Source organism: Cucurbita pepo, chromosome 12, assembly GCF_057944985.1.
Source record: "Cucurbita pepo subsp. pepo isolate OVF chromosome 12, ASM5794498v1, whole genome shotgun sequence".
In the NCBI taxonomy this organism is placed as follows: domain Eukaryota; kingdom Viridiplantae; phylum Streptophyta; class Magnoliopsida; order Cucurbitales; family Cucurbitaceae; genus Cucurbita; species Cucurbita pepo.
This window is the reverse complement of record NC_141809.1, coordinates 12281407-12305131: the sequence shown is the minus strand read 5'-3', so window position 1 is coordinate 12305131 and position 23725 is coordinate 12281407. Positions and strand designations below refer to the sequence as shown.

The window sequence follows — 23725 nt, the reverse complement described above, 5'->3', positions numbered from 1 at the left end:
GTTGTGATTCAACTTTGACTTTTGATTTGACTAAAACAATTAATTTGATTTAAATAGAGTTCGTAATAGATGTCTTATTTACTCGTGTTTGAATTCTAATTATTTTTTAAATCGTTGTGGACAACTTCTATGAGTCGGCTCGGGTTTCTATTGATCTTGGTATGCGGAAATATATTTGACTCCGATGCCGAAAATCAGAAATTTTGTGAATATTTTAACAATTATAAAATAATTTTTAATAATATATTAAACCTTTATGTCATTTATTCTTCACTTACAATATCAAACTCTAAATTTTTGTTTGCATGGAGAGAGTCTCCTTATTCACTAAGCATCTTCAAATCGTTTGATTTTCTTCCAAGCTCAGCTGCAAGTTTTCATGGCGACCCATTCTGAGACGACGTCTGAATCGGAGTGGCGCAGCACCGGCAACAGGATCCCGCCGGTGCCGGCTCACAGCACACGCAGGCCGGGCATATCGGTGGCTTATTAACTGTATCACCAAACTCAAAAGCTTAAATATAAAAAATCAAATGGTTATTAAACGGAGCCTTAACGAATTCTCACCTTGTTGCAGAAGCACACGAGTAGCATTGGCAGTGGAAATCGTCATGGGAGAGAGAACCATGGCAAAGACGAGAACCGTGACGAAAATGGAGGTCGGATAGAATTTATGTGTAGTAGCCATTGCTGGAAATTGAAGAGTTATCAGTAGGTTGGTATGAAGCTTGAAGCTGTATGTATGTGTTTATATAGGAAGCCATGGGATATTGAAATTGGTCGAAAGAAGCGAAATTAAGTATATTTGTACAAATTTGACTTTTTTTTTTTTCTTCTTTTCATGTTGCATAGTCCAACTTTTTCATCCAATCTTCTAATATTATATATGAAACGAATCAACTTCGATGGGTTGGGACTCCGACTCGAAATTCTAGTTTTAAAAAAAATAAAAAAATATATCTTAGATTTTACGGCCCATAACGTACATAGATGTGAAAACAACGAACATCTTATTGACCGTTCATGTTCTTTCATATCACTTTGAGTTTGGGTCGACATTTTATCTCCAAACTAGAAAACCCCAACTCGTAATTGTATTAAATTTGAACTGATATTACTCTACTATTTCAAAAAATGGGTTGGATATGAAATTTGATGTCAGGCCTTCATGATGTGTCTGATCTCTTATGGTTTGAAAAGAAGTTTTGAACGGTCATCCATTCATTTTTATATCTTGACGTGAGATTCTACATCAATGGGAAAGGGGTACAGAGCAGTTCTTATAAGGGTGTGGATAGATCTCCCTAGTTGATACATTGAGTGAAGGTCTGAAAATTCAAGTCCAAAATGACAATATCGCACGAGAATGTTGGGCCGCAAGGAGGTGGATTGTTAGATAACTTATTTCTTATAAAAATGTGGAAACCTCTCTCAAACTCAAAAAGGGGATAACATCCATTAGTAACAAGCCATTACAAATGATATCAAAGTCATATGGTGTGCCAAGAGGTCCAAGGGGATGGATTGTGCAATCCCACATTGGTGTGTATGACAAAATAGTTACTTAGTTCTCGTTGGGCCTCCAAGGGGTATAACGGTGGGTATGACAAAATAGTTAGTTGACTTGGTCAATTATATTTATTATTTTTGGAGTTGAATCGAGTGAGGTAGCTATTCTATCTTCTCGAGGTGACTATTCTTTTTTTTTTTTTTTTTGAGTTGAGTATATACGTTTAGACCAGTTAAACTATACTACTCATGCGGGTACCTTTTCTTTTTCTCATCTTTTTCCAGTGACCTTTGGTGGCGTCGTTGTCTCCTTTCCTCGTCAAAGCTAGTTATCGTCCCGTCGTCTACGATCGATCACCAACATTCGAGTGCCAAATCTTAAGCTCCCTTCGCTCAAGTTTTGAAATACAGGGAGTCTTCTTCTCCTTGTGTGAGGTCTAAGAGATGAAGCTTCCCCTATTCCAATTTCAAAGCGACTGGCAACGTGACGACAACAGGCAGTAGCAAAGATAGCGAAGGTCCCTGGAAAAGGAGTAGGAAAAAGAATGAAATGCTCACATTAGTTTGATCTCAAAAATTAATGTAAAATTAATATAATCGAGTAAAGTCAACAAGCTAAATTAGCAATCATTAGCAATAAACATTTGATTACCAAGTCAAAACTTATCATTCATCATCTGTCAGATCAAGCAACAAAACTAGCAGATAAGTTCACTATTTAAATTAAACAAATTCACAACATATATATATATATATGAGTAAGGTCCACATCCTTTTATTCCACACGTATTTGTGAAGATTAAAGCTAATGCGGCCATTGACTCCACAAAGTCTACGGCTTCCCATGTGCCCATTCTTTTGTAGTCTTGAGTAAACTTGGGACGCACAGAAAAAGAAAAGAAAAAAACTTATGCAGTCAAGTTTGTAGCTTCAATTCCTATACCAATTGAGTTGCCTCCAATGGTGGAATGGCATTCATTTGGAGAAACATGGAGATAGTTTCAATCCTATGAAAAGAAAACATTCAAATGAATATGAATAATACCTCTCCTGCTGCAAGTTTTTGACAACTGAGAGAAGATATTAACTTTCCTTTATCATCAAGGTTAAAAATTTAATGGAAATATTGTTAGTAAATTTCAGAAGCTCAAATTCCGCAGAGGTTAATTCATAATTGAATGCAAATGATTCTCTACCATAGAACTTGATTCAACTTGCACTCCAGTCGGCCATAAATTGTTGGACTTGGTCTGTCTGTCTTTTTCCCTGATATTTCCCATAAAAAAAATGTCAAAATCAATGGAAATGGAGGCCCTCTCTAACCTTTCCTACTTAGCAGCTCATAATGAAGAAATTAAGCTTCATCTCTGTATAATATATTGTCATGATATATAATTTAGTACGAGTTTTAAACTATTCTGCAAAACTAGGCTTACAAAACAACCCAAAACTCGTTGATAAACGAAAGGGTACCAGTTTCAATTCTTAAATTAATTAAACTATACATATGATTGATGGTAAGTTATTATAGTACCTGGTCAACTTGCCTATGTAACGTGCCTTGCATGTCACAGAGACCAGCAGTGGATATTGACCAAGCTGTGTTAAGAGAATCCCTATATTGTTGACTTCCTATATGATACATTCAACGTCAATGCCTCAAGGCGCTCATAAAGTCGGCTCCTTTCTCAATTCTCATAAACTGATGCAGCAGAAAACAGACCCAAGAAGATGAACATAATGGAATTATCAGGGTTCCATTCCCTCTTTGGTTTTCTGCTATGTGGTCTAACTCTTCTATTGCTTGTTCAAGCTCAGGATCAGTCAGGTAACAAAGATATCTCTATTTTTAATCTATCTTTCTTCTAATCATCTTTAGAGTTGCATAAAAGAGTTGTGATTTATATTGTTTTCTTGTATGTTTTTCAGGCTTCATTAGTTTAGACTGTGGAACACCAGAGAGTACAAGTTACACTGAAACGACAACCAAGATCGACTACGTTTCTGATGCACCCTTCATAAACAGTGGTGTAAGTGGAAGTGTAGCTTCGATTTATGGAGATATCTACCAAAGGCAAATGAGGAAACTCAGAAGCTTCCCCGAAGGAATCAGAAATTGTTACAATGTAAGCGTTAAAAAGGATACCAAATACTTGGTTCGAGCAAATTTCTTATACGGAAACTACGATGGCCTGAACTTGCTACCGCAGTTTGACCTCTATATTGGGAATAGCTTATGGGAAACAATAAACTTCACCAAAGTTGGCATTGACACTTTCAAAGATCTCATACATGTTACCTCCTCAAAGGAAGTTCACATCTGTCTGATCAATACAGGAAATGGGGTACCATTCATCTCAGCCTTGGAATTTAGACCTTTACTCAACATTACTTATCAAACAGCGTCAGGATCCTTATCACTGTATACTCGATTGGACATTGGTTCCACAAACAATCAAACATACAGGTATTTAAGCACTAACTTCGCAAACAAATTTACTGTTAATCAATAGAGCATATGCTTTAACAAGTAAGATGGTGCGATAATATTTTGTTTCTGTGTTTACTCTCTCTTAAGGTTCCCTTTTGATGTTTATGATCGCCTCTGGTCACCATTTAACTTCAATGAGTGGACACAAGTGAGCACCAATCAAACTGTAGATGCTACTGATCACAACAATCACCAACCGCCCTCCGTTGTCATGAAAACTGCTTCCACCCCAATAAATGCAAGCAAACCACTGGAAATTTGGTGGGATACCGTAAATTCATCTCAATATTATGTATTTATCCACTTTTCTGAAGTTGTGGAGCTTAGGGGCAACCAGAGTAGAGGATTCAATATCATGCACAATGGGGATCATTTTTATGGACCTCTAATTCCAAGTTATTTATCCACACTGACCGTTTACAGTCGAGAACAATTGGATGCAGCAGATAGACATACAATTTCTTTAGTTCCAATTGAGAATGCAACACTTCCTCCAATCATTAATGCTTTCGAGATATATACAGTGAAGGATATATCAGAGTTAGCATCAGATAAAGGAGATAGTGGGTATCCTTCTTCAGATGCACTTTGTGATTTACTTTGTCAAAGTTAATGAATTTTAATTCGACTACTTCTTTGGATAAATAGTGGATGCAATTACCAATATCAAGTCAACCTATGGGGTAACGAAGGATTGGCAAGGAGATCCATGTGTGCCGATGGAATATCCCTGGAGTGGGTTGAATTGTAGCAATGAAGCTGCACCAAGAATCACATCCTTGTAAGTTCAAGCCTTTTATGAAGCTTGATTTTTTCTTAAATGTATGAATCAAATGAATTCATGAGAAGGGTGAATTTTGTGAACAGGAACTTGTCTACAAGTGGACTGAATGGTGAAATATCTTCTTACATATCCAAACTAACAATGTTGCGAACTTTGTAAGTGTCTTTCCAATAAGCTAGATTTATTCGGAAAATAAATACTAATCTACTGCATTTGTTTCTTTAGGGACTTGTCAAACAATAATTTGACAGGGAAGGTGCCTGATTTCCTGTCTAGTTTGTTGCACCTCAAAATTCTGTAAGTTATATGGAAAAACAAATATGAAGCTCAACTTGAGCCAGAACACAATTGAGTTATTGTTGTCCCTATTTGCAGGAACCTAGGTAATAATAACCTCTCAGGTCCACTACCGGCTGATCTTTTGAAAAGATCCAATGATGGCTCACTATCATTAAGGTCAGTTTCGTGAAGAGAAAAGAACTGAAAATACAATTTTGCATCTTTAACTTCTTATGCTTCATATATTATGGCATTTTTCCTGGAAACTGAAAATTTTCCGAAGTCACAATCTAAGTCAAACTTATCTAGCCATGAATGGTACCGATTTCAGTGTAGGAGGAAACCAAAATCTCGATGCATGTACATCAGATCCATGTCCAAAGAATGAAAAGAAAAACAACATCATCATTCCAATTGTAGCATCAATTGGTGGAGTCCTAGTTATCGTCACAATTGCTGCAATAAGCTTTTGGATCATCAAATCTCGAAAGAAACCACAAGGTAAAAATGTTGTCTCAGTAGTGGATAAGTCAGAAACCAACAGTCAATTTGGTAATTCGTTGGAGGTGAGAAGACAACAATTTACATATTCTGAGGTGGTGAAAATGACCAACAATTTCACAAAAGTTCTGGGTAAAGGAGGTTTTGGGGAGGTCTATTATGGTGTCATTGACGACATTCAAGTGGCAGTGAAGATGTTGTCTTTGTCATCATCACAAGGGTATCGGCAATTTCAAGCAGAGGCATGGTACCCTAAATCAATAATTTCAATTCTGAGTTTACTAATTCGCTAACAACTTTACATTAAACTTAACATGATAACTCCAAAAATGCAGGTTACCCTTCTTATGAGAGTTCACCATAGAAACTTGACAAGCCTTGTTGGATATTTGAATGAAGGAAACCACCTGGGCCTCATTTACGAGTACATGGCCAATGGAGATTTAGCAGAACACCTTTCAGGTAAACTCAATGATAATGAGCTTCACAATACTACTTACAAGATTAGTCTAAATCTAACCCTTTTGTAAAGACAGAGAGTTTATCTTTCTTTTGTTTTTGTTTAACTTGTAAGCAGAGAGTAGTCCAAGTATCCTAAGCTGGGAAGATAGACTTCGAATAGCAATAGATGCAGCTCAAGGTGAAAAAACTAGACCAATTAGATCAGTAATTTAATTATTTCTACAAACAAATTTATCTCCCTAAACAAAGTAAAAGCTAACATTTTGATTATACGAAAATTACAGGACTGGAGTACCTGCATTACGGTTGTAAGCCACCAATAGTTCACAGAGATGTGAAAACAACAAACATCTTGTTGACAGATAATTTCCAAGGCAAACTTGCCGATTTCGGTCTCTCCAAAAGCTTTCCCATAGATGGCAACACCCACATGTCCACAGTTGTCGCTGGCACACCTGGTTATCTTGATCCAGAGTGAGTACTAGTTCAATTTCATTGCTTTGTTTTTCTTTTATTTTCCCTCACAAACAACCAAATTTATTGAGAAAAATAAAATAGAATACCAAGGACATACAAAAAAGCAACCAACAAAAGAAGTTCAAATAACTACAAGAAAAGATTCAATCCAAAAGAATAATCCCTAGTTGATAACTACAAAAAGACTTAGCTACAGGAGTCACAACGAAGCATTAAACCAAACAACCCCCCACAACTCCCCCTCAGACCTGCAGCTCCTCAAAAAAGCCTACAATTCCTCTCAAACCATATTTCCCAAATAATGCCAAAGAAACAAGTCTGCCCAAGAAGTTTACCCTTCTCCCTAAAAGGAAATTCAACAAAATCTCCCCCATTATAGCCCAGCAAACCCTGCTCCAACATGATTTCTTTTCTTAACATGCAAAACCCCCATTCATTGCAACAAAAACTCGACTAAACAGATTTAATGGCTTTTCTCTCAGGTACTACGTCTCAAACAGACTAACAGAGAAAAGCGATGTATACAGCTTTGGGATAGCTCTATTAGAGATAATCAGTTGCAAACCAGTAATATCGAGAACCGGAGTTACACCACATATAGCTAAATGGGCTACATCTTCGCTGGCGCAAGGAGATATTCAGAGCATTGTCGATCCAAGATTACAAGGGCAATATGACACTAACTCTGTTTGGAAGACGGCGGAAGTGGCAATGGCTTGTGTAGCGGCAAATTCCAGTAGAAGGCCAACGATGAACGACGTTGTGGCAGAACTCAAAGATTGCTTAGCCATGGAATTGAGTCGAAAGCTTGAGAATCGTTCGCTTGATTCAATAAATTCCATCCAATCGAGGCCCATCTCCACTGTGGGGTTCAGTGCTACCGATTCTGGTCCCATGGCGAGGTGAACATCGAATTCTCCAGCTTGAAAATATGGATCATTTCTCTAAGGAGATTTGTACTGTATTTGTTATCAAACCATCTTTGTAACTTTTTTTGGCAGTCGCACAACAAAACTTGGTGATTGTTTTCTTTTCTTCGTACTTCCTAAAACTGGTTGATGTATTTTGATTTTGAATAAGAGCTTAATTTATTTTTAAAAAATTAGCATTTTATTCTTAATATCTATTCATTTAATTTTTAAATTTTTTGAATTTGTCGCAAGTTAGAAACCAAATAGATACAAATCTTAGAAGTCATTTCACTAAATTTATTATTTAACGTCAAAGTTGAGGATTGAACCATTAACTTTAATGAATAATCTGTGCATTATCTATTGAGTTTGGTTCGATGAATATTGTTAAGTTAGACAACTTAGAAATGAATTTGTAAAAATGGTCTGGACATGGAAGAGGCATGGGGATAAAGATTGCATAATGTTGCTAACAACATTGATGTCGTTAGTGTAGTTGACATTCTTTCGGTCAATTGTTAGACCGGTCAACAATGAGCAAATCAAACCTATCCACTTAGGTTTTTCTTCTGTACAACTACAAGAACGTAAGCCAACTTTTTATAATCACTCATATATACTATATGTAATCGTGCATCAATGAAGTTGATGTGTCTTATTCATCTTTAGTTCTAACACTTTGTTAGTATAGACAAAATGCTCCCTTTTCTCGTTTCTCCCCTCTCTCCTTTCCCTCTCACTCCCTCTTTCTTCTCGTATCGACAACCTCGGATTCCACTTCGTTGTCATTTCAAATCTAAGCAAACAGGAGGGATGGCATGCTTATTATCTACCCAATGGCATGCTTATTATTCAATTGAATACTGGGCCATAAAATGAAAGAGTTTAAAGTTTTAAACAATAACCTCTGCTGTGGTCAGCAGGATGCAGATGGTTGGGTTGAAATTCTCTTGTCAGCTGTTGGTATTCAAAAAGATGGCCAAGTCCAAGTCAACTGTCGAACATAAGAAAAAATACCCCAAATTAGAACTGCCTAAAACTTCAATTAAAAACAAAACGAAACAAAAACCGGTATTTTTGTGGATGCTAGGAATTTATAATGTAAACTTATAAACTGCAGAACGTTGTAGATTTAGCAATCTGAAACTTTCTTAGAACAAAAATCTCCATGCTAGATTTTCAACATCTGTTCTTTTGCCAAATTTGATGAGAATATCATATTTAAAAGTAACATTAAAGCAGTGTACGAAATTTGTCCATACATCTAAAATGAGATTAATAAAGCAAATCAATGCAATTATCATCGGAAGATGATGGCTTTGAATATAGTAAATGAACTTCAATGCAATCTTTACAGAAATTTGGAGAACAACAATCTCTCATGTCCAATTCCACTTGAGCTCATAAGAAGATCTAATGATAGTTACTATCATTAAGGTATATTTCTTGGAATACATGAGCTTTAAAGAAATATTTCAGTTGCAAAATGCAAGTCAAACAAGCCTGCTAAGTAAATCTATAGATGACAGTGTGAAAGGTAATCCAAATCTAGAATCACCAACGAGAGAGTGGTGGTGGAGTAGGAGAATAAGAAGAACAAAGTTATGATTCCTGTAGTAACATCAATCGGTGGCCTGCTTGTCATTGTCATAGTTGCAGGGATTGTATTCTGGTTTGCTAGATCAAAAAGAAACAGCAAGGCGAAGATGCCTTGGAGATGGATCATCCAGAAACCAACATTAGTGTTGGTGGCAGTTCTTGGAAACTAGAAGACGGCAGCTTACTTGTTCTGAAATTGTGAGAGTGACCAACAATTTTGTGACGATTCATGGTAGAGGGGTAGTTTTGGAGCAGTATACCATGGAATGATTGATGATCAAGTGGCTGTAAAGATGCTAGCTCCATCAGCAATACAAGGCCACGATCAATTTAAAGCAAAGGAATGTACTTTATATAGAGTAATTCATATTTGATATTCTCATAAGTCATAAAAAAATTCAGCTCACACTTGCTTATCAGACTAAAAATATGCTAATTTCATACAGCTTTCAGTTCTTAATGTTCACCACAGAAACTTGAACAATCTTGTAGGGTATTTGAGAGAAGGAACTCACTTTGGCCTAATTTATGAGTACATGGCCAATGGGTTTAGCACAGCGCCTTTCTGGTAATCCTCTAGTGTCTAGCAATGATTTGAAACAATGCATCACCTTCCATGTTATATTGGAAATTTTAAACTCAGGCCAGCAACAAAAAATGAAAATTGAGGCCTGCCCTGCTTTTTTTTTTCCGATTGAAATGCAGAGATAAGTTCAAGTGCTATAAGTGGGGAAGATAGACTCCGAATAGCAATGGATGCAACCCAAGGAGTGACAAGTTTTCATTCAAACTTTCTTTACAACATTATCTACTTTTGTTTTTATCCTAAACCCTGAGTGGTATCGAGTTTGCAATTCTCCTCTTTGGTTTTCTGGGTTGTCTAGCTGCACTTCAGGTTCTTGTTCTAGCTCAAGATCAATCAGGTAAACCAACATTTGCTTTATCAACCTTGATTTTTCGCTACCTTTCCCAATTGAAAATTAATAACCGTCCATGTTTATCAGCCTTCATAAGCCTAGATTGTGGATTACTAGCAAATTCTAGCTATGGAGAATCGAACACAGGCATCAAATATATTTCAGATGCGGCTTATATAACTACTGGTGAAAGTCAAGATTTATCCTTCCAATACAAAGATAGATATCAACGACAGATGTGGAAGGTGATATACTTTTCAAAGGGGGCTAGAAACTGCAACAATGTTAACATTACTAGAGGTACCAAATATCTGATTCGAGCAAATTTCTTGTATGGGAATTATGATGGTCTCAATAAGCTTCCCAAATTCAATCTCTACATTTGACAAAATTTGTGGGACTCAGTGGAGTTTACCGAGGTAGACTTTGATGTATGGAAAGATATCATACACATCTCTTCAACAGATAATATATACATATTTGTCTAATAAACATAAACCAAGGAACACCATTCATCTCTGCATTGGAGTTCAGGCCCTTGCCCAACTACAACTGGATCATTATCACTTATTTCCCGAGCTAATTTTGGTACAAATCAAACATACAGGTTTCACAATCTGAGTTATAATCTAATTATAAATGAAGGTTGGGATATGATGCTTTCGACCGCATATGGACACCTTTTACCTATCAAGAATGGACAAATGTAAGTACATCAAACACTGTAGATCCCATTATGATATGTATGAAGTACCATCTATTGTGATGAGTAATACAGCAACTCCAACGAATTCAAGCAGTTCCTTGAAGTTCAAGTGGAATCCAGATGAAGTAACTTCCCAATACTATGTTTACATGTACTTTGCTGAAATTGTTAAGATCAGAGTCTTTAATTGTCATTCTGAATGAGGAGAACTTGTTTGGACCTTTATCTCCTACATACTACAGACTTTTCTCACATGTTCAGCTAATTAGTTAGAAGACTTTTCTCACATGTTAATTCAAGGAGACCCTTTCAATCAATTAATATACGCACACAGAAAGTTCAGTTCTCTTAACCTGGGAAGATAGACTTCAGATAGCAATAGATGCAGCACAAGGTGAGAAAATTCAACAAAATTATAGAATTTACTCGGTCCTTTCAAACAAATAGATTGTTATAAACGTTCCTTTTGCAGCCTAAAAATGAAATACTAAGCAAATCACGAAAAATACAGGACTCGAGTACCTGCATAATGGTTGTAACCCACCCACAGTCCACAGACAAAACAACGAACATCTTGCTGACAGGCAATTTCCAAACCAAACTTGCAGATTTCGGGCTCTCCAAGAGTTTCCAAGTGATGGTAGCAAGACCCACATGAATGGTGGCTGGCACTCCTGGTTACTTTGACCTAGAGTAAGCATCACTTTCAGTTTCAACCATTAATCAAACCAATTTCCTAAGGAACCAAAAACTCCGTGAATGGCAAAAACCACCAAAAGAAAACAGATACAGATTAAATACAATTCAAATCTTACCTTACATCGCCATCTCGAACAGATGAAATACAGTTCTTAATCGCTCTTAATCGTTATAAAAGGCGCCATTAACTAATTCCTTCTCTAAATTTCTGGTAGCTCCCGAAGTATCGTGTTTATCACGAGATAATTTAAACATTCTCGATAATAAAATTGAAAAATATCAAAATGTAAGGAACTAAATTGAAATTTAGTTAATATTAGATATCAAATTAAAAATAATATAAATTAATAATTAACACGTATTTCAATTTTAACCTAGAATCCAAATTCAGCATATCACCGTCTTATCATTTATGCAACACAGATTATATTTTTTCATAGTAATTTTTATTTTTGTCGTGCATATTTGTATTTTCGTAACCATCGCTCAAACGTGCCAAAATTTAGTTACAAGATAATGTTGAACTATGTTAGATGTTAAAATTCTCGTTCATGAAAATTTTCTCTTTGAATAATTAGAGATTGATTTGTGTTTATTTCGGAATATTTAATATATTTTATCTATAAAAAAATTAAATTTTAATTCTTATAACAACTCGACTCCCCAACTCGAAAATAGAGGGTTGGGTTACCAATCTAACCAACCCAAAATTATCTTCAACCCAATTGGACCGTGTACACCCCTAACTTAATTCTTTTGAAAGAGAAGGTGCATCTTATTGGTATAAGCAGTAACTTTCAAATATTCTAAGTTATTTTTAGTCATCTCATCTTTAAGATCACTTTGGTTCTGTGGTCCTGATTCATTCATGTACCTCTCATTTACTCGAGCGTCACGCAAACTCCAATCAAATCCATTCCGAGTCGAATTCAAAATCTTGTAATAAAAATAAACAAACCTATCAATTTATCAAAACATTAGAACATTTCCCCTTTTACTTTGCTTATGATATTTTGTTATAAAGCAACTTGGGGCTGCAAATGGAATATCAAAAAACAAGTCAATACAAAAGCAAAGAAATGGTCAACTCAATGCCATTGACTTGGACTGTTTCAAACTCACAAAACCTTCATTTTCTGCAACTTTCTTCTGCAAATTCCATCCTTTTCTTCCCATCAAATAACAGTGTCATTGGATAGCAATTATGCAGAACATGCAGTTCAATAGATACCCATTCATTGCCTTGTGGCTATCTCCTTCAGCTTGTGGCTATCACCTCCAAGAGAATATCTAATTTATAGCACCAAATCCTCAAAAGCGTGCTCTGAAATGGCTACACTTTTCCAAATTTCTGCATTTTTGGCTCTCCTTGTTCTTATCCAAGCCGATGATCCATCAGGTTCACTTCATTTCTTTCAAAAATTTCCCATTTCAAGCTCTTAAAACGAAGAATTATGATGATTTTCTTGCCCTTTATTGCAGGTTTCATGAGTATTGATTGTGGGTTACCAGCAAATTCAAGCTATATTGATGCTAAAACAGGGCTCAAATATGTCTCTGATGCTGAGTTCATCGATACCGGTGAAATCAAGAACATATCAGCTGAATTCAAGAACAAAACATCAGAGAATCAATTCAGGAATCTAAGAAGCTTTCCTGTCGGAATCAGAAACTGTTACACCATAAGAACACCAAAGGGTGGGAGGAATAGGTACTTGATCCGAGTGAGTTTCATGCATGGAAACTATGATGGTGAAGCACGGCCAACATTTGATCTATCTCTTGGAGTTGATTATTGGGATTCAGTTGTTATAAAGAATGGTGATACAAGAGTAACAAAAGAACTGATACATGTCCCTCTGTTGGATTATGTGCAAATATGTCTGATAGATGTTGGAATAGGAGTGCCTTTTATATCAGCAATAGAGATTAGGACTCTGGATAATAGCACTTATGTAGCGGAATCTGGATCCTTGATGCTTCACGAGCGGCTAGACTATGGTCTAGCTCCCAACCGAGCCATAAGGTGAGGCTCGTTCTCCTCGTTGTTTAGTGACTGATTGAGATTGTTTGTGTTGGGTTATGGAGTCTGATGCTTATTTATAGCTTTACTGGTAAATGACATATGAAATAAATAGTTACACTTAGTAGTGCTTTGAAAATGTACTTTTTGCGTTATTGGTATTCTCTCTTACTGTACGTACCTGAATTCATCAATATAAACCTTTAACCAATATTTCTCCTTGTGGAGTGAATACCGGGCGGTGTGCTAGTGAGGACGTTGGTCCTCAAGGGGGTGGATTTTGAGATCTCACATCGGTTGGAGAGGGGAACGAAGCATTTCTTTATAAGGAAGTGGAAACCTCTCTCTTCTCCTTGTGGAGGGGAATTCGGGCGGTGTGACAGTGAGGACGTTAGGCCCCCAAGATTGTGAGATCCCACAATGGCTGGAGAGGAGAACGAAGTATTCTTTATAAGGGTGTGGAAACCTCTCTCTTCTCCTTGCGGGGTGGACGTTGGGCGGTGTGACAGTGAGGACGTTAGGCCCCCAAGATTGTGAGATCCCACAATGGTTGGAGAGGGGAACGAAGCGTTCTTTATAAGGGTGTGGAAACCTCTCCTAGCAGACGCGTTTTAAAAACCTTGAGAGAAAACCCAAAGAGGACAATATCGGCTAGTGGTAGACTTGGGCTATTACAAATGGTATCAGAGTCAATCACCGGACAGTGCAAGGCACTGGTCGGAGTAGGACTAAACCCTCTCCATAGTAGACACGTTTTAGAACCGTGAGACTCACGACAATACGTAACGGGCCAAAGCGGACACTATCTGCTAGTGGACTTGGGATGTTACAAACATTTTCTCTCTTTTATTCTTTGTATCCATCTAGATCGAGTGTGTGCGTTGTTGTGCGATCCTAACAATTTGGTGAGCTTAACTTGCTTCCTGCAACTCTCTTTTCCTCAGGTATCCTAACGATAGTTACGATCGGATATGGTCGCACTCGGCCGCAACTCGCTCGCAAATCATAACATCTTCTAACCATTCGATTATGTCAAATGTATTTGCAGTTCCATCTATTGTCATGAAAACTGCAGTTACACCAACAAATCCCAATCAGTCCCTGAACTTTACGTGGAATATCGGTAACGAAACGAAGTCCTATATATACATGCACTTTACAGATTTCAATAAGACAGGAAAAGGGAAGTTTAGAGCTATGAACATCTTCATCAATGGATCATATTGGTATGGACCTTTGGTTCCTGAATATCTATCAGATGTCACACTCTATAGCACTGGTGTCATCAATGTTCCAAATGGGGGCAAGCTTGATATCTCCATCCAAAGAAATGATAGCTCAAGCCTTCCACCCATAATCAATGCCATTGAGATATATATACTAAAGCAGTTCCCACAGGTTCAAACAAACCAAGCTGAAAGTATGATTCCTCACAACCTACTATGCATCATATATTTCGATACTCGTGTTCATAACAAGTTCATCATTATCATTCTGATTCATTTTGATACCAGTCGAGGCACTGCTGAACGTAAAATCATCGTACAAATTGACGAAAAACTGGCAAGGAGATCCATGTTACCCTGAAAAGTACTTGTGGAAGGGTCTGAATTGCAGCTACAACGATAGTAGCCGCCCAACAAATATCATATCTCTGTAAGTTCTTATCCATATTCAAAACTGGAAAAACTTGTTACTTTGCTCAAACTTTTCTTTGAAGAAGTTTATGAACTCAGGAACTTATCATTGAGTGAATTGGCTGGGGAAATTTCTTCTCATATATCAAATCTTACAATGATTCAATGCCTGTAAGTATCTCATTATCATCATGTTTACCATTCAAGATAGCATATAACAAAGCAATTGATTTGCCTTATTCAGGGATTTGTCCAACAATCATTTGAATGGCACGGTTCCCGAGTTTCTAGCTACACTGCCATTCTTGAGAGTTCTGTAAGTTACTTGCATCTGATCTAAGTCGTCTTCTGGTAATGAGTTTATTATGACACCATTTTTGTAAAGGCCTAGGCCCACCGCTATCTGATATTGTTCTCTTTGGGCTTACCCTCGAGGTTTTTAAAACGTGTCTGCTAAGGAGAGGTTTTCACACCCTTATAAAAAGTGTTTCGTTCTCCTCCCTAATTGATGAGAGATCTCACAATTCACCCCCCTTTAGGGCCCAGCGTCTTTGCTGACACTCGTTCTTTTCTCCAATCGATTTGGGACCCCCACCAAATCCACCCCCCTTCGGGGCCCAACGTTCTTACTGGCACACTACCACGTGTCTCCCCCTTTGGGGAACAGCCTCCTCGCTGGCACATCGCCCAGTGTCTGGCTCTTATACCATTTGTAATGGTCCAGGGTCACTGCTAGCAGATATTGTCCTCTTTGGGCTTTCCCTTTTGAGCTTTCCCTTTCGGGCTTCCCCTCAAGGTTATTAAAATACGTCTGCTAGAGGGAGGTTTCCACACCCTTATAAAGGGTGGTGTTTCGTTCTCCTCCCCAACCGATGTGGGATCTCAAAATCCACCCTCCTTCAGGGCCCAGCGTCCTTCCTGACACTCGTTCCTTTCTCCAATCAATGTGGGACCCCCACCAAATTCACCCCCCTTCAGGGCCCAGCGTCTTTACTGGCACACCACCACATGTCTCCCCCCTTCGGGGAATAGCCTCCTCACTAGTACATCGCCCGGTGTCTGGTTTTAATACCATTTTGTAATGGCCCAGGCCCACCGCTAGTAGACATTGTCTTCTTTGGGCTTTCCCTTTCGTGCTTCCCTTCAAGGTTTTTAAAACGCGTCAGCTAGGGAGAGTTTTCCACACCCTTACTTATAAAGGGTGTTCCGTTCTCCTCCCCAACCGATGTAAGATCTCACAATTTTTCATCTGAATTTGTAGAAACCTGGAAAACAATAATCTCTCCGGGATAGTTCCACCAGCACTAATCGAAAGAACAAAGAACAAAACCTTATCATTGAGGTAATAACAACTCAACACAATCCAAACCTTTAGACATTACGTCACAACGATATTCGGAATCGTCTCACTTCCTGTTATTCATTGCGAAGTGTCGAAGGCAATCCAAATCTTTGCCTAGCAGAACCCTGCAATAAAGAGAAGAACAAGAAGTATGTGGTTCCATTAGCAGCATCACTTGGTGGAGTTGCACTAGTATTGTTAACCGGTGGGGCGATCTTTTGGAGCCAAAAACGACGAAAGAAGCGAGGTATTGCACACGTAATGATCTTGTTTTTCATGGTTAGATGCATTCATTTTAACTGTGGGGAGTACTAATTCCTTGTGCAGAAAAGCAGATCTCTGGAAGTAGCAACCAAGGCAAGACATTACTAATGCCAGTGAATACACAGTTTAGCTATTCAGAGATTTTGAGTATAACAAACAACTTTGAGAGGGTAATAGGGAAGGGAGGATTTGGAACAGTTTATCATGGTTACTTGCATAGCAGCCAAGTTTCTGTGAAAATGTTGTCCCCTGCATCAGTTCAATGTTACAAGCACTTTCAGGAAGAGGTAAGCAATAGCATATTTAGTTCTTAGTAATCATCCTGAATCTTGCTATGATCACACACACTAAGCACGTGCTTGGAGGGTGGTTTTACACATTTGAATGCGCGTCCTAAAACCCAAGCTCACCGCTAGCAGATATTGTCCTCTTTGGGTTTTCCCTTTCGGGCTTCCTCTCAAGGTTTTTAAAACGTGTCTGATAGGGAGAGGTTTCCATACCCTTATAAAGAATGTTTCGTTCTCCTCCCCAACACAATGTGGGATCTCACAATCCACCCCCCTTTGGGGCGTAGTGTTCTCGCTGACACTCGTTCCCTTCTCTAATCGATGTGGAACCTCCCAATCCACCCCCCTTCGGGACTCAGCGTCCTTAGTGGTACATCTCCTCGTGTCCACCCCTCTTCGGGACACAACCTCCTCACTGGCACATTGCCTGGTGTTTGGCTATGATACCATTTGTAACAGCCCATCACTAGCAGATATTGTTCTTTTTGGGCTCCTCGCTAGCACATCGTCCGGTGTTTGGCTCTAATACCATTTGTAACAGTCTAACCCAAGCCCACTGCTAGCAGATATTGTCCTCTTTGCGGTTTCCCTTTTGGGCTTCCCCTCAAGATTTTTAAAACGTGTCTATAGGGAGAGGTTTCCACACCCTTATAAAGAATGTTTCGTTCTCCTCTCCAACCGACGTTGGATCTCACAATCCACCCCCCTGGGGTCCAGCACCTGCTAGGGAGAGGTTTCCACACCCTTGTAAAGAATGTTTCGTTCCCCTCTCCAACCGATGTGGGATCTCACAATCCACCCCCCCCCCCCCCTTCGGGGCCTAGCATCCTCGCTGGCACTCGTTCCCTTCTCCAATCAATGTGGAACCCCTCAATCCGCCCTCTTTCATGGCCCAACGTCCTTGCTGGCACACCACCTCGTGTCCACCCCACTTCGGGGCTTAGCCTCCTCGCTGGTACATCGCCTGATGTCTAGTTCTGATACCATTTGTAACAGCCCACCGCTAGCAGATATTGTCCTTTTTGGGTTTTCCCTCCCGAGCTTCCCCTCAAGATTTTTAAAACACGTCTGCCTTTCAAGTTCTCCTACCCATTATCCAACTGCAATAATTCTTGCTAAGAAGAACGACCAAGAACAACCATGTTATGGCAATTCCACCCAGAACGTAATGAGTTACTCCTATACAATACGATCAAATCTGATTTTGAATGATTAAAGGCGTGTTTTGGAACGATTTTAACTATTTCAAAACCACTTTCAAACATGACCGAAACATATCAGCTAAACAATTCTCCTAACAGCAGGTGAAAGTCTCAAAATTCATCAGTTCTTTTCTATGTCAAAGTATTTGGCAAGACCTTGAATTAAGTTATGCTAATTTCAAGCTTGACAACATTACAGGCACAGTTGCTTACTAAAGTTCACCATGGAAACTTAACTTCCGTGCTTGGATACTGTGATGAAGACACTCACCAAGGACTGGTTTATGAACACATGAATAATGGAAACTTAGCAGATCATCTGTCAGGTAAAACTCTATTCAAACTTAACCCCGTTTGATAACCATTTAGATATTAGTTTTTGGACGTTATGATTATAGACTTCATTTTCAAAACCCAAATGATTATCAATCGGGCTCGTTTTTGTTTTCGGTTTAGCTAAGAATTCAAACGTGTTTAAAGAACGGTGAAAAAGTTACAAAACGGGTTACAAGGAAGAAAACGTGCAGAAAAATAAAAACGAAATCATTGTCGACTAGACTGCCTTAGTTTCGGTTCCGATTCAATTGAGAAGCTCATCGAGATTTTCGTTCTTTTGATATGAACTAGAGAAAAGCAACCATGTCTTGAGCTGGAAGGAGAGACTGAGGATTGCTCTTGATGCAGCACAAGGTTGGAAAAACATCATTTGCTTAACTCAAATCCCATTCATTTATTGTCATTTGATTATTGAATTGCAATGTTATGTTCTACAGGGTTAGAGTATCTTCATTTTGGCTGTAAGCCAGCAATTATTCACAGAGATCTCAAGTCCACAAACATATTACTAGATAGAAACTTGCATGCCAAATTAGCTGATTTTGGCTTTTCAAAACACTTGGGAGATGGAGCTCAGGCATCTTCAGCTGTTGGCACCCCTGGCTACCTTGACCCCGAGTAAGTATTTCCTATCAGCACCGTAATAGCTTAGACTCGGTTTGATGATTATATAGTTTTGTTTTTAAATTTAAGCCTATAAATATGTGAGATCTCATATTGGTTGGAGAGGGGAACGAAGCATTCCTCATAAGGGCGTGGAAATATCTCCCTAGCAGACACGTTTTAAAAACCTTGAAGGGAAACTCGAAAGGGAAAACTCAAAGAGGACAATATTTGCTAGCGGTGGGCTTAGGCTGTTATAAATGGTTTAGAGCCAGGTTCTGAATGGTGTGGCAGTGGGGACGCTGGGTCCCCAAGAGGGGTGGATTGTGAGATCCCACATTGGTTGAAGAGGGGAACGAAGCATTCCTTATAAGGGTGTGGAAACCTCTCCCTAGAAGACGCGTTTTAAAGCCTAAAGAGGACAATATCTCTTAGCAGTGGCCTTGAGTTGTTACAGATGGTATCAGAGCCAGTCATCAGACGGTGTGCCAACGGGGACGCTAGGTCCCCAAGAGGGGTGGATTTATCTCTTAGCAGTGGCCTTGAGTTGTTACAGATGGTATCAGAGCCAGTCATCAGACGGTGTGCCAACGGGGACGCTAGGTCCCCAAGAGGGGTGGATTGTGAGATCCTACATTGGTTGGAGAGGGGAACGAAACATTCCTTATAAGGGTGTGGAAACCTCTCCCTAGAAGACGCGTTTTAAAAACCTTGAGGGGAATCCCAGAAGGGAAAGCCTAAAGAGGACAATATCTGCTAGTAGTGACCTTGAGTTGTTACAGATGATATCAGAGCCAGTCATCAAACAGTGTGCCAGCGAGGACGCTGGGTCCCCAAGGGGGGTGGATTGTGAGATCCCACATTGGTTGGAGAGGGGAACGAAGCATTCCTTATAAGGATATGGAAACTTCTCCGTAGTAGACGCGTTTTAAAAACCTTGAAGGGAAGCCCAAAAGGGAAAGACCAAAGAGGACAATATCTACTAGCGGTAGGCTTGGACCGTTACAAAATACTACTCCACTCACGAGTTTCTTTGTTTTGTTTAAGAATCATAGCAAAACAATCGTTATCAAACGAGGGCTTTAATACTTCTCACTTACCCAACAATTCCACATTTCGATATACGTTTTCCTAACATACATTTCCCTGCAGGTACACTACGACAAAAAAGTTAAGCGAGACAAACAAGTTAAGCGAGAAGAGCGACGTTTATAGCTTTGGAGTGATTTTACTCGAAATCATCACAGGTCAGGCAGCAATAACAAAAAGTGAGGACAAAACCCATATCATCAAATGGGTTATTTCAGGGCTTAAAGAAGAGGGAATCAAGAAGATAGTAGACCCAAAGTTAGGATGGAGCTTTATTCATAGCTCTATTTTGGAATTTATTGATTTGGCAATGAACTGTGTAGCTTCATCTTCAACTCGGAGGCCATCCATGACACAGGTAGTGATGGAACTGAAACAATGTTTGGATGTCTTGGAGAATTCTCAGGTAAACAATGATGAACTCAGTTACAGTCTTGATTGGGTCTCTTTGGGTTCATTGATATCAGATTCCAACGAAAGGCAGTAGAACTTGCATGGTAACATAGCTAGTTATCAGCTGTTCTAGCTTGGAACTAAATTTGTTAATATTAAATGGCTGCCATTGAACTACTTTTATATGCATCTAAGAGATCATCCAGCCACAATCCTACATTGTAATGTATTTTACTGGATGTCAAGTTCTCAATGAATCGTTTGATTCCGTTTTATCACGATTTTGTTTCGAGTTTTATGTTTTTTTGTATATATGAACTTGTTTCCTCCCATTTTTTTTTACATGAAGCACGTGTAATAGCCAAAGCCCATCGTTAGCAGATACTGTCCTCTTTGAGTTTTCCCTTAAAAATTTTAAAACGCGTCTACTAGGGAGAGGTTTCCACACCCTTATAAGGTATGCTTTGTTCCCTTCTCCTACCGATGTGAGATCTCACCATCCACCCCCTTTGGGGACCGAGCATCCTCGCTGGCACACCGCTCGATGACTGACTCTTATACCATTTGTAACAGTTCAACCCCAGCATCCTCGCTGGCACACCGCTCGATGACTGACTCTTATACCATTTGTAACAGTTCAACCCCACCGTTAGCAGATATTGTTCTTTTTGGGATTTCTCTTGAGGGGAAGGCTTTCTCTTTCGGGCTTCCCCTCAAGGTTTTTGAAACGCTTCTACTAGAGAGAGGTTTCCACACCCTTATAAGGAATGTTTCGTTCCCTTCTCCAACCGATGTGGGACCCAATGTCCTCGCTAGCACACCGTCCGGTGATTGGCTCTAATACCATTTGTAACAACCCAAGTCAACCATTAGCAGATATCATTCTCTTTGGACTTTCCCTTTCGGACTTCCCCTCAAGATTTTTGAAACGTGTCTACGACAGAGAGGTTCCACACCCTTATAAGGAATGCTCCGTTCCCCTCTCCAACCGATGTGGGACCCAGCGTCCTCGCTAACACACCGTCCGGTGATTGGCTCTGATATCACTTGTAACAGTCCAAGCCAACCGTTAGCAGATATTGTCTTCTTTAGGCTTTCCCTTTTGAGCTTCCCCCTAAAAGTTTTTGAAATGCGTCTACTGCGGAGAGGTTTTCCACATCCTTATAAGGAATGCTTCGTTCCCCTCTCCAATCGATGCGGGACCCAGCGTCCTTGCTAGCACACCATCCGGTGATTGGCTCTTATACCATTTACAACAGCTCATGCCCACCGTTAGCGGATATTGTCCTCTTTGGGCTTTCTCTTTTAAGCCTCCCCTCAAGGTTTTTCAAACGCGTCTACTAGAAAGAGGTTTCCACATCCTTATAAGGAATACTTCGTTCCCCTCTCCGACCAATATGGGATCTAACATCACGTTTCTTAATAATATACTTGTAATACTTGATCAAATCCCATCAACAAAACCAAGTTTTTAGAAACTACGTTTAGTTTTCAAAACTTGATTTCGATTTTGGGAAGAAGCAACGTTCATAAGCTTAAAATTTAAACCAAAAACTAAAAACAAAATAGTTATCAAACAGAACCTAATAATTGAGTCCTCTAGCCTCTACAAGAGACATGGGTTCGGCCTTTTAAGTTTGGGGTTCGAGTGGAGGGTTTAGTAGACTCGTGCTAAGGTGCAAGTTTAAGAAGTTTGAGTTTAAGAAAACCGTACGAAGTACTGCATTGAAAGTATTGAAATTCATTGGTTCGTCCAATAGACTCGAGACAATCTGTAATGTTTAATGTTCAGGATTCATATCAGGATTTAGAGCTCGGATTCAGCACTTAATGACCCCAGCCCCTGAAACATGACCACATTACTTACTTGTCACCAAACCATGAGTTCTTTTAGTATGCTCTATCCTCACTCACGTGCTTCCTAGGAGAATCCCTACGAGATCACCCAATTTAGAATTATTACAAACTAAGTATCACGATCGTACTTTTTCAACCATGCGGTGTCATGATCTTGACACGTTCATGACAAGCCTCAAGAGAAATTCAAACTTCATTTAAATTTTTTGTCGGCTTTGTGGCTTCATCGGACATTAGGCGAGGTTTTCTTTCCCTAACCGCACAGAACTCATGTGGAATCTTAACTTATTCAGCCACAAACATCACCTATGCGTGCATTTTCAATTGTTTGTGACTATAGTCGACTTGCTTTTACACTAGGTCAAGTCATCCAGCTCGACCTTGTCACTACTCCAGGTCAAGGTATCTCATACACAATGTCTCGTCGCATCTTGTCTCATCATCTAAGTTTCCAACAATGGTCGACATATTGTGATGTCAGCCCAAGTCACGAGATGTCATTGACCATCATAGCTTGCTCAGACATGTCTACCAAAAACCAATACATGAGTCAACTATATCGTCGATACATCCCGAACATTCAAACATCAAGGTTCTATCGAGGACTGAATCCTCCCATATAAATGCTAAGCTATTTACGGATACTGTACTAGATAGCGGGTGCATATATCAACCTAAAAAAATCAGGTACCGAAGTAAAGTTTCGGATACCAAAGAACTATCGTTTCTTAACCATACCGACACATCGAAAAAAAAAATATTATTTAATAAATAATATCTTAGATTTGAAAAAAATAAATAAATTGAGAGAATGAGTAAAGATTTGGTATATATACATCAATACAGCTATAGGGTTAAGAGGATGACCTCCAAATCTCCTTTTCCGGAAGAACAAAACAAAGATAAGATATGGCCGAACTACCCCGTATAGGCCACCGCAAGACAGACCAATGAGAGATAAACACGTGTCCTTTGACTATTTATTGTTATATGACTTTTTCTTCAGCATCACCCAATGTGATGTCTCCATTGGCTGGACAAAGTCAACTGTCGGAAAGCCTACAAAATAAGAGTCCAATTGAATTTCCCAAAATTATTATTATTTAAATAAAAAAGAATATCTTTTTCTTCCTTACCCTAAAGTTTGTTATTTTGGGATGTGACCTACATTATCTCACCTTCTCCATTTATAACACAAACAAATTCAAAGGCTTAAATGCCCAACCCGACGAATTCAACCCTCTAATACCTCAGCGCACGAACCGACCAAACGTGGACGAATAGATGACTATTTGAGAGAAAGATTAGGGTTACTTTGTTTAAGAAAATATTGACTAGTTGGCACCGAAACCAAGGA

At 39.0% G+C, this 23725-nt stretch overlaps 3 protein-coding genes and 1 long non-coding RNA gene across 19 annotated transcripts; 3 read left to right on the top strand and 1 right to left on the bottom strand.

The window, feature by feature from the left end:
* Positions 1-1696: 1696 nt before the first annotated feature.
* LOC111806736 (uncharacterized) lies at positions 1697-11568 on the bottom strand. 16 transcript variants are annotated; one of them, XR_015423103.1, is made up of 5 exons: positions 11159-11444; positions 8320-8408; positions 3044-6489; positions 2706-2775; positions 1697-2579 (listed from the first exon to the last, which is right to left on the bottom strand). It is a non-coding gene; the product is annotated as an uncharacterized LOC111806736 (long non-coding RNA). The 16 variants fall into 16 exon arrangements; XR_015423106.1 differs by having other exon boundaries at positions 1697-2516; XR_015423107.1 differs by having other exon boundaries at positions 6322-6489; positions 11159-11437.
* Positions 3196-7409, top strand: LOC111785324 (LRR receptor-like serine/threonine-protein kinase IOS1). Its single transcript, XM_023665733.2, has 12 exons — positions 3196-3337; positions 3439-3976; positions 4088-4563; positions 4649-4781; positions 4868-4939; positions 5010-5081; positions 5160-5240; positions 5395-5806; positions 5900-6026; positions 6142-6204; positions 6311-6500; positions 6986-7409. The coding sequence occupies exons 1-12, from the start codon at positions 3241-3243 to the stop codon at positions 7407-7409; spliced, it is 2685 nt and encodes an 894-aa protein (XP_023521501.2). The 5' UTR covers positions 3196-3240.
* LOC147790015 (kinase-like protein) lies at positions 8290-10839 on the top strand. The gene is given in 7 exon segments (XM_087129435.1): positions 8290-8403; positions 9096-9211; positions 9486-9581; positions 9851-10406; positions 10409-10476; positions 10478-10636; positions 10731-10839. Coding segments are annotated over 7 exon segments (1218 nt in total).
* Positions 11569-12427: 859 nt separating the features above from the next.
* Positions 12428-20786, top strand: LOC111806734 (putative LRR receptor-like serine/threonine-protein kinase At1g05700). The gene is made up of 13 exons (XM_023692172.2): positions 12428-12734; positions 12818-13361; positions 14303-14778; positions 14873-15014; positions 15095-15166; positions 15240-15311; positions 16257-16337; positions 16427-16584; positions 16665-16888; positions 18290-18416; positions 18718-18780; positions 18864-19044; positions 20182-20786. The coding sequence occupies exons 1-13, from the start codon at positions 12665-12667 to the stop codon at positions 20603-20605; spliced, it is 2634 nt and encodes an 877-aa protein (XP_023547940.2). The 5' UTR covers positions 12428-12664; the 3' UTR covers positions 20606-20786.
* Positions 20787-23725: the final 2939 nt, after the last annotated feature.

Coding starts and splice junctions, on each gene's coding strand:
- LOC111785324 (XM_023665733.2), top strand. CDS start 3,241: ATGAACATAATGGAATTATCAGGGTTCCATTCCCTCTTTGGTTTTCTG. Junction 3,338..3,438: donor TCAAGCTCAGGATCAGTCAG/GTAACAAAGATA, acceptor TATGTTTTTCAG/GCTTCATTAGTTTAGACTGT. Junction 4,564..4,648: donor AGCATCAGATAAAGGAGATA/GTGGGTATCCTT, acceptor TTGGATAAATAG/TGGATGCAATTACCAATATC.
- LOC111806734 (XM_023692172.2), top strand. CDS start 12,665: ATGGCTACACTTTTCCAAATTTCTGCATTTTTGGCTCTCCTTGTTCTT. Junction 13,362..14,302: donor GCTCCCAACCGAGCCATAAG/GTGAGGCTCGTT, acceptor TCTTTTCCTCAG/GTATCCTAACGATAGTTACG. Junction 16,338..16,426: donor AACAAAACCTTATCATTGAG/GTAATAACAACT, acceptor TTCATTGCGAAG/TGTCGAAGGCAATCCAAATC.